At 40.5% G+C, this 13,043-nt stretch overlaps 1 protein-coding gene across 2 annotated transcripts in view; it reads left to right on the top strand.

The window, feature by feature from the left end:
* Positions 1–8,431, top strand: part of LOC119436598 (uncharacterized protein C1orf112 homolog) — a 35,991-nt gene extending 27,560 nt beyond the window's left edge. For both annotated transcript variants that reach the window (XM_049658857.1, XM_037703498.2), the window contains 4 exons: positions 596–706; positions 989–1,177; positions 4,228–4,389; positions 7,432–8,431. In XM_049658857.1, coding sequence (XP_049514814.1) covers positions 596–706; positions 989–1,177; positions 4,228–4,389; positions 7,432–7,566 — 597 coding nt within the window. In that variant the 3' untranslated portion in view covers positions 7,567–8,431. The remainder of the gene's footprint in view (positions 1–595; positions 707–988; positions 1,178–4,227; positions 4,390–7,431) is intronic.
* Positions 8,432–13,043: the final 4,612 nt, after the last annotated feature.

Raw genomic sequence — 13,043 nt, 5'->3', positions numbered from 1 at the left:
AACCCCCCGTTTTGTTTAACCCCTTTTCTTTCCTTGCGCCTTTGAGTACTGCAACTAAGATGTAAGACATGCAATCGTCTGCACACTCGCAAAAAGCGCATTCTTTGACAATTTCCCCATGAAGAAATTGAAATTAGTGTTGTTTAGATGGTATTGGCCAACTGTCAACCCCCCCCCCTGGCAGAGATCCTGGGTGCGCTACTGCACCACTAGCCTCGCTCTTCACTCTATTGAGTCTATTAAAATAAAACCTGTTGGAAGACATTTTTTCAGACATGCACCAGTTTCATGGTCAGTTCTTGAGACATTTGGTTGTAGCCTGCATGGCATTTTTACTATGTACCACTAAGCACATGGTACATCATGTACTGTCTCTCCACGGTCAGTGCGGCAAGTCATCATACATTGACAACACCAGAACTCACAATAACTAAGTAATAGTGCAAAGCCATCAATTATAAATATTCTCACTACTGCGGCCATGCCCTTCTTTATAATTGTTGCGACTCATCATCCAAGTGCTTGATGCAAACTTGTAGTTGGATGCCTTAAGAAGTAAATGATGAAAACAAAGTGCTATGTCTGCATTTTGCAGGTGCTGAGCACTCTCGAATCACTGTATGAAAGTGAAGTTGACTTTCTACAAACATTGACTGTCTTGCACCTGCCATACTTTGGAGTGATGCCCAGTATTCCTAGTCCACAGGTGTGTTCATTTTATCTTTCTCATTTAATGTCTTCTTGTCATGCCTGTATTTATGTTGCCTATTCCCTTGTTCTTCCTATTTTTCAAATGTAAAAATGAGTGCTTAATTTTGATCATCAGCAAATCAGCACTAGTATACCAAACAACATGAGTGTGTATGCTGCAGGTTTACACAAATCCATAAATTGCTTCACTGAATAAGAATCTACAGCTATGTAATTCACTGCCTTACTTCGTGAGAAGTATGGCCCAGAACTGATAAAGGTTTCCACTCACTTTCAGAAAGCAGAGGTGTGTGAACGACTGTCAAGATTGTTCAGCTTCGCCTTGTCATCTGAAAACTATGTTATAAAGCACATGGCAATGCTTTCATTTGCTCAATTTGCACAAGTCACTCAGTATGACATTGTCATTACCAAAACAATTGAATGGCCATCTTTGAAAGAAGCAGTAAAAGCGTTTCTGATGAAGGTATGCTGCATCTTTTTTTCCTCTTTTCTTTCTTTCTTGTTTTTCGTTTGTTTTAAGTATTTGTGTTTCTAGTAGTGACAAATGTTTCTATCATGATTAAAGTATTGATATCTCTGTGACAGGGATAACCATGCCAATATGAATAATGTGTGCTGGAACAATACTATATAAATAAACAACATGTGTGCACTAAATGATTTCCTGTGGTTATGCATTTCATACTCTTTTTTTAATCAGGGAGAGGAATGAAGGGATCTTTGGGGCTCAATTTTTTATTAGTCACAACCATGTGAAGAAACAGACAAATGAAGCCAGAGAAAGCATGGGGGAAAATAATTATGTTTAAGTGAAATGTAGAAATAATAATGTTAGGGGAAATAATATGAAAGACTGCCATATGAAGCACAGCATCATTCTTGTTTAGTGTGTTTATAAATGCAAGCATTTAAGGCAAGCCCTAGTGCTTTCATGTTGTTGGCATGCAGCCTCAATCTCCATTGAGGCTACATGTTACCAACTTACCAGAGCTACAAACCAGTGCTCAGCCTTGGTGACAAAGCAGAGTTAAAAAAAGTGCTGGAAAAAACATGTTTGTATTGAGGAAATAGACATCTGGAATTAGATGCGAGGAGGCACAGCTGCATGGAAATGCAGTGAGCAGTTCCCTTCTTTAGAGCCTTCCATCTGGCACAGGTGGGATATTAACCAACTAAAGCTTTCAAAGTGAAATGCTATAACAAAATATACAAACTTAGTGTATGCATGAGCTTGAGATGTTATAGCTTTGAGTTTAATTTGAATATATCGGAAAACATGTTTCTCTTTCTCGGAAACTAAACCATCGAGCATCTAGAAGACCAACTATAAACATGTGGGCCGAAATAAAAGCTTGGGTGTGACCCTGGCAAGATAATCTAAAAATATTAAGCAAACTTGAAGAGAGCGCCCATCTATGAAGCGAACACACACGCGAACACACACCCATCTGGCACGCTGTCTCATGATGTATGCTCGCAGAAAATATTTCACATGCTGATTCCACATCCCAATCATGTCTATGACGGCGCGTTTTTTGTACCTTGCTGATTAGGAGATCCACCAGACGTTTCCATTGGGATGTGTGGATCTTTTTGGGACATCCATGGGACTTTTTGTGTTGTCTGGGATACGTGCAAGGCTGTGACCTTTATTGAAGACTTCCTATGCCATGAGACATGGTGCACACATAAAACTGTGTTGTGTGAAAGTCCAAAGACATCATGAGCATGTTCTGACATCCTATTGAGTTGACTTAGCTTGATTTAATTAATAATGATAGATGCAGTTCAGTCTTAAATCTCGATGCCTCATTTGAGCAAGACCACGCTTTAAAGAACACTGTTTTGTTTTCAAAGTACGGCATTAATGCGGTGTTACTAGAGGTGGTTCAGCATAAGTATGGGCTGTTTTGTAATAAACCAAATAATATACACAGTCAAGCCTTCATATAAGGAACACAGAGATAACAAACTACGTGGGGGCGGCAGAACCAGAGCCTCCCCTTGAACTTTCCCCATAAAAGGGCCTGCCCCTCCCCCCCTGTAAAACATCTCTTCTGCCTTTTATTTTCTTTTAATCTTTTATTTTCTAATGGGAAGGAGGGGGGGGGGGGGGCATTTGTAAATAAAAGACTTCCTTATCCGGGGGGGAGCAAAGATCACAAGTACATGCCGGCGTCAGCCAACACCTCCTATGTCGGCACGCATCTGATTGCAGAAAAAGCGACTATTATTTGTGATTGTTGAAAGGAAGGAAGAGGAGAATTCTGTTGGCCGCACTGGCGACACCTGCATGGCTAGCAAGGGAGATGCAATAGAAACGGGCTAGAAATTATAATAGCTGAAAGTATATAGTGAGAAGAAAATGAAAGAGGGAAGATTTGTATATTTACAATATTTACAATAGCAACTATTAATGCAATTTCATCATCTTCAATTATGATGATGATGATGGAATGCAATTTACTCGAAACATCTGCATTGTACATCATGAGTGCATGCCAGCTAGTGGGCACGATAGGCCATTGTGTCATTGTGTCCATAGGCTATTATGGGCTCCTACATTTGTTCACGGACCAGTGTGTAGGCATTTTTGAAGTGGATACACAACCTGCCCCCATCTCCCCCAACCTCCTAGGCACGTACGCTGATATTTGGCATGTGCATATCTGTGCACGACTCATGCACCTGGTGTTTTGCAGGATGCTGCTACAGGCTGAGATTTCTAGCTGAAGGATCCTAATGGACCTTTTCCACACCTCTGTAAGTTAACTGTCCTGCAAAGCTCCACTGACCCCTAAAACTCTCGTCCATAGACTACAATTCTACGTGAAATGCAGAACTCTCATGGTAAAAACTTGCAGTTGTTGTGTGGCCTTTCTGTTTTCTTCTTAGCAGCGTAATATTCCGAGAAATTTAGTGCTGCCGTGGCAAGTGGTATTTTGAACTTCGAGGCAGAAGTTCTTAAGGACAAGGTTGCAGTTAGTGTTCCCTTTCATGGGGCTTCACCACAAACAGTGGGGAAGGCAGTCAGCGTTGGTTCTCAGCTCAAAGCGACCTAGGCAAGATAGCAGTCACTTTTCACTATGAGTGCACAAATTGGGCTTATGGACGAGAGTTTCTGGAGTTATGCGGAGCTTTTCAAGTCAGCCAACGCACAGGGATGCAGAAAAGGCCAATTTTTTTTTTCTGTGTGTGAGCTATTATGCAATACAACAGCAGCAGCCACAATCTGGAAGGTTTCGCTCAGAAAGCTTCAGTTAAAAAAAATCACTCCAAGCACTTCTTTAGCTGAGACACGTAATGCTTTTGAGAATAGACCTTTTCCACACCTCTGTAAGTTGAGTGCCCTGCAACACTCTGCTGACCCCACCCCCCCTGAGTACGCCAATGCAAGAAAAATATGTACAAGATAAACTTTTCGTTTTTGTCTAGCAAGTCAGTATTATTCATGTGACAGTGAGAAGAGCACATACCTTGAAGGTATTGGCATGTCTGCCTTTGTTATTCCAGGATGACCTGAAGAAATCATTTTTCTGGGCTGATTTTGTGAGGAAACAGGAGAAAGCATTGTCTTTTTGGATGGACACTACAAAGAAGTCCCGGAGTGACCGGGATAGCTATCCATGTGACGCGGCGGTAGAGGCAATTCCTGAAAAACGCAGGAAGTGCGAGGTATGTTTCTAACTTTTTTGATGACCAACTTCTAGTGCTGTGGCTACTTTGATCTAAACAGTACAGGGATGCCATAGCTATCCAATGCTCCAAGTCTGAGATTCATTTCTGCCTTTCCTGTTGCTTCATACATCATATTTTTTACAGTAACATTATATGTACTTATTTCTCTTGAAAACTGTGAAGGTTGCAAATACCAAGATAATTTTATAATAAATTCAGCATTTTTACTTTACTTCTTAAATTCCAGCATTTATAATGCAGTACTATGCATTCATGGAATGCATAAACATTTTTCAATTTCTAAATACAGGTAAACCTGGATATAACGAAATGGACAAATTCCCGAAAAGTTTGTTATAAAGAGGACTTCGTTATATGCAGGTTCGGCATGTAAATTCGAAAAAGAAACGCTTATCGTATGTACTATCGCTTGATATTTGCTCCCAATACACTAAAGTTGCGATGAACAAAAAAGTCCCAGTTTCGCCCGAAAGGCGAAGCATCGATTGCGACAGCAAATTAGCAGACAGCTATACGAAGTAAGGATAGTAGTTTTATCGGCCGTATAAACTTGTAAACATTCGCTGTTTAACTAAATTGGTAGACTAATGCCTAAGCACACGTACTACACCACATGGTCGAAGCTACGGGAGCTAGGCTCGAAGTGCGTAGGTGGCGGCCATATTGAAATGCCGAGGAGAGTGCCGGCTTCGGCGGGCTAGGCCAGCTGCAGCAAGCGGCGGGATCAGGTTTGAATGAAGGGAGGGGGAAAGGTCATGCCCGCTCTGGCAAGATCGCCGGGTCGAGGGATGCAGGCCCGCCTCGCGCTCGCACGCACGCACACATGCGCTCGCTCTCGCCTCGCAGTCGCCGTGAATTCGAGCGCGCCAAGCGCGACGCCGCCGCTTCGCATTCCGACGCGGCGGAGAAGGTGCTTCCGGTTGCTACTCGCGCAAGAACGACAAAATTTGGTGCGACATCTCTAGGTTGTCGGCGGGTAAAATTCGTTATTTCGAGCGGATCTCCTTCTGCCACTTCGTTACGTAGAGGTCTCAAATACATGTGCTTCTATGTAGTAATGGCGGGGAATAGAAAAACTTCGTTATATCCAGGAATTCGTTATATGGAGGTTCGTTATAAGCAGGTGTAACTGTATTTGTTTTTGCGCAGTGAGTCATAATGTATAGGCTATAGACTGATGAATCAATACACACCATGTTGGGCCACTTCACAGTGCTTGTAAAAGGTTTGTGCACATTAAGAAATAACACTGTATTCATGTTATTCTAATGCACCATTTTTTTCACAAATCGAGCACTTCAACTAATATATGTGTAACAAAAGGCACTTTCACATGCCACAGTAGCATGCAAAAGCCACTTCTGCATGCAATGGTGGCATATGGAAGTGTCTTACCTGCACATTAAGATCAGTAAGTTCCCAAGCTTCTGTGGGCAGTGCATACATTTAGTTAAGACTTCAGACAGCCTTTTTGATTTAATAGTTTATGACATTGAATGAATGCTAAAAAAAGGCACAACATCACTTCTGTTCATTTACCCAGTTTTGCTGAAATTTTACATCCCACTTACTGTAATCACATAAAATACCAAGAATGCATGCCACAAAAATTTTATTTCCACTTAAAGAAAGAGTAATAACAGTCAAGTTATATGAATCATACACACTTCGACAAAAAACATACTTGTCGTAGATACTCATTTTGAGTGCAATGGCTAATTTGCTTCCTACATTCTTGCTGATTTCAATGCAAAAAAACACAGGGGTGCATGATCACGATACACAGTGATCTTCTATGAAATGGATGGGTGTCAATCTGTATTACCCCTTAACCCTTTCAGTGCCGGGTTTTTTCCTCAGATATTATAAAACAAACGCAACGGTTTATTTTCGGTTATTCAGAAGGGGGAAAATGAGACAAGTAATGGCAAATGCACTCTTAGTATGGTCCTCACATACTTGCGCCAGCGCCGTGTCCACTGTGGGCCCTATGTGAAGCGCTCCCATAGTGTTATGCGGAAGTTTCATGAGCATAAAAGAAACTAGCGCCGCCGTGTCAGGGTCAAAAAAAAAACTGCTATAAATGTACGACACATGGCAGAAACATGCAAGAGTGGTCCTTGCGCCACGGCACGAATATTTGAACAGAGAATTGCTGCGGTAGGGGTGCACGAAGTGTGGGAGCCACATCTCCGATCGACGAATGCGCGCTCTACATGGCGAAACGATGCCCACGAAGGGGCACGTTCCGCAGCATGCTAACAAAAAACCCTGAGTGAGCAAACCCAAAGAGATTAGAAAATATGTTTCTATAAATATACAACAGGTGACAGAACTATGTCAGAGCTTTCCAGCTTTGTGTTACTGCACACATCCGTCTGGAGAGAGTGGAGAACATACCCATACGTCAGTGGCACTGAAAGGATTAACAGAGCATGCACTGATTGTAAGGCAAGGAGTTTAACTGAAACAGCCTTTAAGAGCTCAAAACAGGATTTTCGCAGGCTGTTCATTTCGTTATACTTTGGCGTGCGTTCTTGCGCTGTGTGATCCACGCATCATTTAAATAACCCAGAATACGGACACCATATGAAACATTTTATCCACATAATTTGAAGGTTTAACTTGCAAAATTGACCTTAACTAATTAAACTAACCCCCTGAAAAAAAATATTCACAGTTTTTCAAGACAATTCCGTGAATAGCATGCCATTAATCTCATCCAGCTGTGAACTGCCACTTTCTTAAGAATTTGGTTCAAGCTATGTGAAACACTTGGTGTAACTCAAAACATCACATAAGCACCGAGAAAATTTTTGAAAAAGGAGGTGAACACTTGAAGACGAATTACAAATGAATGCACCTCTAAAATTTGTCATCATGTTTTTGCTGTGCTTCAGTTATGAGTCAGACCAGCTAGCCGAGATTTCTGTGCCAATGCAAAATAACGGCTTTCACATGTGCCTGCAATATATCCATGCCCTGTTTAAAGTTTACTTTGCCTTTTTCTATTTGTAGGATGAAACAGAAAAGCTTGTTGAAAATATTGAAGATGCAGTTGCAAAGTTACTGCATGCGGACAACTTGGGTCCTCTGCAGCCACGTCTGTGTTGCCTTCAGAAAAAACTGAGTGATATTCTGGACAAGCTGTAAAACGAACACGCTGAAGTTGCAAGAGCAATAAATTCCTTTTTATTCTAACTGCTCAAATGATTATGCTTGTGTGAGCGCCCTGTGCTATCATATTTTTCCATCGGCCAGCTCCCACTGTGCCAGCCTTACTCTGTGATTGCCAAGAGCATGAAGCTACAGTGGCAAAATGAAAACACAAATGTGTACTGAGTGTGCAGAGATGGAAGTGCTATGCCAATTGCACCATTTTGAGCTAAATGATCAAGCTGTGCCACACCATTAATTTCGTATGAAGTTGACAAATTTAGCAGGATGTGCGTGTTCAGTGGCAACCACACAGCCATAGTCATGTGTTAGCTAGCATTTAGCCCTGGAAAGCAAGCCTAAGCAATTTGTTTCAGCGTCGGCGTCTTTGGAGTGTAGGTGTCTTCGGTGGCGCATTGTAACTTGGCCACATGCAAATGAAAATCGTTTTGTGCTATACAATGCATTACAAATGTTTTATATAAGTCTTGTGCGTTTGCATACTTTGCGGGCTGGCTAAGGATTATTTGAGCTGGCACTCTTTTTATGGGGCACTTGGGAAGGAAAGCCATGTTCTCAGCTGAATGAACAAGTCATACGGTCTGTTCAGCGTGTAGCTCATCAGTTTCGTTATACACTTTATCGCTCGCTTGTGCGCACTATTGGTAAATCTGCTTCGATTAATGGTCGAACACTATGTGTGTAACGTTCCAAATCTATTTCGCACATTCACCATGTCCGGTTTCCAGGATAATAGTGTGGCACACTGACAAACGACCTACTTGCTTTCGTGAAACTTCTTGGCCAGAAATATCCAGTGGCAACTGTAATCGTCACTCAAATTTGGAATCTGACTGCACTATTTTCCGCTCGACCACACAATACAAAAACATGGTTTTGCCACCGTAGAACACTAGCCAAGGATGTAAAGTTTCGGTTTTAGTCAACCTTAGTGGCCAAATGGTGGCCATCAAAGTTCAGCGAAAACGCGAAATTGCGTTCATGGCAACAATGTTCACTATGCAATTTGCGCAGACCGAGTAAAAAAATTTGAATACACCATCATTCACAAGTAAGACCGAATAATTGAGCTTGTGCAAAATATTGGTGAACGACGCAAATCAGAAAGCCAATGAACATTTTTATCCCTTTATCATATTCAAAAATATCAGTTTTGCTACTTGGCAAGCGATGTGAAATCCTTGCAAACATAGAATGACCAAGGAATTCACTTCACTTTTTTTTTTCTGTGGTATGCTGGTATCCCAACTGAATGTCACCAAGAATTAAAAATTAACAGAGGCCACTGCAAACGGCATTCATTATATATGTTGATGCCAGGGATTGTTCATGGTTATCACTGAGAGTATTTCTTGTTAATTATGCACGAATACGTTTAATTAGCCAACTTCATAAACTTAAATGATGGAAAAAGCGCTACTAAAACGTAAACTTAGCAAGAACACAGAACACGCTTTGTCCTGTGTTCTTGCTAAGGCTCCGTTTTAGTAGTGCTTTTACATCATGAACGTTTACCAACACACCCAACTGACAGCTAGTCATAAACTTACCTAATTGATGAGATGTTAATGAAAAGGTTATGGAGGACATCGAGCAATGACCGATAACAGCATTTAGCCCCACAAAGCTCAACGTACGTGTCATTTTTGATACGCTGAAATTGATGACTAAGCACTGTGATTTAAGTGCCGGAAACTTATTGTAGAGCCCATAATAATGTTTTTTTATATGCTGGAGGAAGTTTTCAGTTGTGGATAGTTTATCAAAATATTTACTAATTAATTCATTACCGCACTAATTAGTTTTTATCAATTATCATTTCACTGTTCGTACCAATATACTCTAGCTATGACCAGAAATAAATGTGAACAAGTTATTTCAATTTTTTAATGTGAAATGATGTTCGGGCTTTGTGGGGTTAAAGGAACCTAGGATTTGTACGGACCTTTTTTCTAACGAGAAAGAGAACCCACAAAATTTTAAAGAAATATACGCTGTAAACGAGACAACGCTTCAGCATGCCAAAAATTGCATCAATCTTTACAGAAACCTCCTCAAATACGGGGACTCTGAATGACAGCTGTGGCTTTTGACACATCAGCAGCTTTTGGGATGCATATTTGGTCCTTATCTAACGCGAAGTAGTGCAATCTTTTAACGGTTCGCTTTCCGAACTGTTACAAGACCACACACCTAGTTCGCACATGCGGAACATACACAACTTACTAGAAGACAACATTTATGTCTGAGACTGCTGATATCACGCCGTGGGAACACATTATCACAAGGGGGGGGGAAGGAAGGACCTTGCAGAACCTATAGGTTGCTTTATACACTCTTAACGGTCATTTCTCGACGTCCTCCACATACTTTGCATTGGCACCTTATTGAATCAGTAAGTTAATAAATCTTAGCCAATTAAACTTAATATTAGTTGCTTGTGCACAACGGAAAAAAGAATGGACTAGCATTAACAAAAGCCTATTAACATACAGTGGGCACTGTTCACGTAAAGCGCTCGGTTATCTTTTTCTTGGCCACATTTAGTTGGGTACATCCAGTTGTAACTTAATAGAGGTTCCTGAAAAACCCCTATGGGTTTCCTTGGTAGCTTCATGATACAGTCGGGTAGATGAGAATTTGTGCCGTTCATGAAACTTCCTCCACCTTGCAGGATTCCGCAGAACCCATTTTATTAGTGTTTTGCAAGGTCAAGTAAAGAACATCTGTTCTTCATTTGCCTGTATTTCACTCATGTTGAGTTTTACCAAGCTCTTCCCAAACATGTATCTACTGCTGCAAAATAGACCATTGATGCTCCAAACCTGCTCCAATGTGCCAAATTTGCTGCTCCCAGATCTGCTCCAACAAAACTCCCTTGGCTGCTTCCATCCCCGAGTGTGTGATAAATCCACCAGGCAACCACAATTAATATAGAACCTTCCACTATGGTACATTTCATGGCCCAGCCGGTGTAACTTTTAGGCATAAAATTCCATTAATAGGCAGCTTTATAAATAGTGCGTACAAGCGGCTTAGCGTGCACAAGAACCCAAACTCCACTTGGGCCCTTTTGTACTCTTTTTGCATTATTTTATACACCCAGCAGACTGCATCCCCTCACTTTGGGTACTCTTACTTCTAGAACTCTCTACTACTACTACTACTATTATTATTATTATTATTATTATTATTATTATTATTATTATTATTATTATTATTATTATTATTATTATTATTATTATTATTATTACTGAACATACATGTACAAGTGTCATTTACAAGTGTCATTGCTTGTAATTTTCTAGCAATTAAGATCAAGTTAGGCACTTTGTGCTGACACCAATTGGGGTAAACTGAAGCATACTACATACTCCAATTGTAATTTTACTGCACCACAAGCAGTGCAATGTCATGGGTTGACTTATTCTCACAGACAGGTATGCTACAACGAAAATTCTATCAAGTCAATTTTTAAGCATGAAATCGTTATACAAGCAGACTGTTTTACAAAAGATATTGCACTATATATGAGAGAAAAGTATGTAATCACTGCATTGTTAGCCCTTTATGGACGAGTGTTTTCTGCAGGCAGCAAACCAAAAAAAATTTTTTTTTTCTTGCCTAGTTTCAGTTTTGAGTACAGAGTTTCTGGCTAAATCTCTTTGGCCAACACTTAATGATAGGCAGCAAGCGTCATTTCATGGATTAGAGCAGGAACAGAGGAAGAAGTAGTTTAGTGTGACTCAATTTCTTTTGAAAGCACAATCAGAAAAGAAAGACCAATGCAAAACCCCTGGCTGCCGTGGTATCACACAAGTAATGCAGAAGAAATGCACACCTGTGCACCTCTGTTTCACATCTAATGAGAACTGTCTGTACCAGTTACGAAGTCATAGGTGGCTTGAGAAGAATCATGAGTTGGGAAGTTACTGCAATACACACACGGGATGAAGAAAGAGACAACACGAAGCGGTGGAGAAACTTACAGTCAACATAGCTATTGCTGAAACAGTTCCCACAGAATATTGTTGTGCTTTTCATTGGATACTCTTATTTTCAGAGTATTTTGTGCATTCTTACGAAAAATTTAAATTTCTCTAAGGGTTTTTTTTTTTTTTTTTTTTTTTTTTTTTTGTCTTGCCGATAGAAGGTTAATATATATACTTGCATGCCTGTGGGGCTGAAACTTAAGAGGCCTACAAAGAAGCTTGAAAGGAAGTCTATGGAGGCAATGTAAAGGGGTACTGACACAAAAATTCAAACTCAAAATAACTGGCAGATTACATTATTAGTAGCAAATGTAGAACTCATTTTAATTTAATCTTGAAGTTCATGCGAGTACGAATTGGAAAGTGCAGCACCTATCAATGTAGTCATCAGTGTAGATACTATTTGTAATCAATGTTACATCGCCTGTTTCGGTGTTTGATTTCGGTGACGAGTAGCATCATTGGCTTGTCTTGCTGTTCGGAAGATGTTTCAGTACTGTTTGCATTGGATGTCTTGAACTGACAGCGCAAGAAATGTACGTGCAAAATTTTCACTGTTTACTGATTACCAGGTTATCTGTGCTGTGGTAGTAATAAAGCTGATGGTGACATTCTTGTGACGATTTGTCCAACAACAATGCACCCGAATCTTTTTTTTGTTGTTGTTGTTGCGTCAGTGTTATTGTCGAAAATAATTATCATAAAGGTACGGCGTGTTAATTTTTATGTTGCTACTAATGCTTTACACCAGCAGTTCGATAGAATATTGTAAGTTGCAGTATTAGTTTTCCGTGCTATCTGGTTAGATACTGCATCATCAGATGTTGCTACCAGCGTTGTTCCTGCCGTACACCTCTCCGGTCACCCAGCAAACCGCAAATGGTAAGAAGTGTGTGGACACACTAAAACGTGGCTGAAACTCTCCAATGCCGGGATCATATTGTGTAGTGGACTTCTGCCCAATGAAACATTACGATGGTGTAGCAATGCATAGGTTTCCCACCAAGCTAGCAAACAAAACAAGAGCAGATATCATGGTAAATGGTGCACTAGCGTGCGTCACAGGTCTGTGCACTCACGTGATCATCGCTATTTACAAGCATACATCTTACGTCACAGGGCACAAAGTGCTCTTCGAAATCGAAACTGTGACTTATCGTGCGATATGAGCATATAGTAACTAAAGAATAGTCATGTGCTGGAGCAAGCAAGCTTCTTTAGCATGATTACTAGGTAAGCAGCTACTGATTAGGTGCATAAAATATAGCCCAAGGAATTTTGTGTCAGTGCTCCTTTGAGGATAGGAGGACAGGAGTATACACTACAGATCAAATGCAAGTGCAGCTGAGGTTAAGAAAATGAAGTTAACGAGACATACTAAACATAAGACAAAGACGTGTACTAATAAAGTAAAAGAGAATTGGTTTGAAGGAAAGTGCAGTCGAAGGGTAAAAAAGAAAT

The sequence above is a fragment of the Dermacentor silvarum genome, chromosome 1 (genome assembly GCF_013339745.2).
Source record: "Dermacentor silvarum isolate Dsil-2018 chromosome 1, BIME_Dsil_1.4, whole genome shotgun sequence".
NCBI lineage: Eukaryota > Metazoa > Arthropoda > Arachnida > Ixodida > Ixodidae > Dermacentor > Dermacentor silvarum.
The sequence above is the reverse complement of the archived record's forward strand: the minus strand, read 5'-3'. Positions and strand labels throughout refer to the sequence as shown.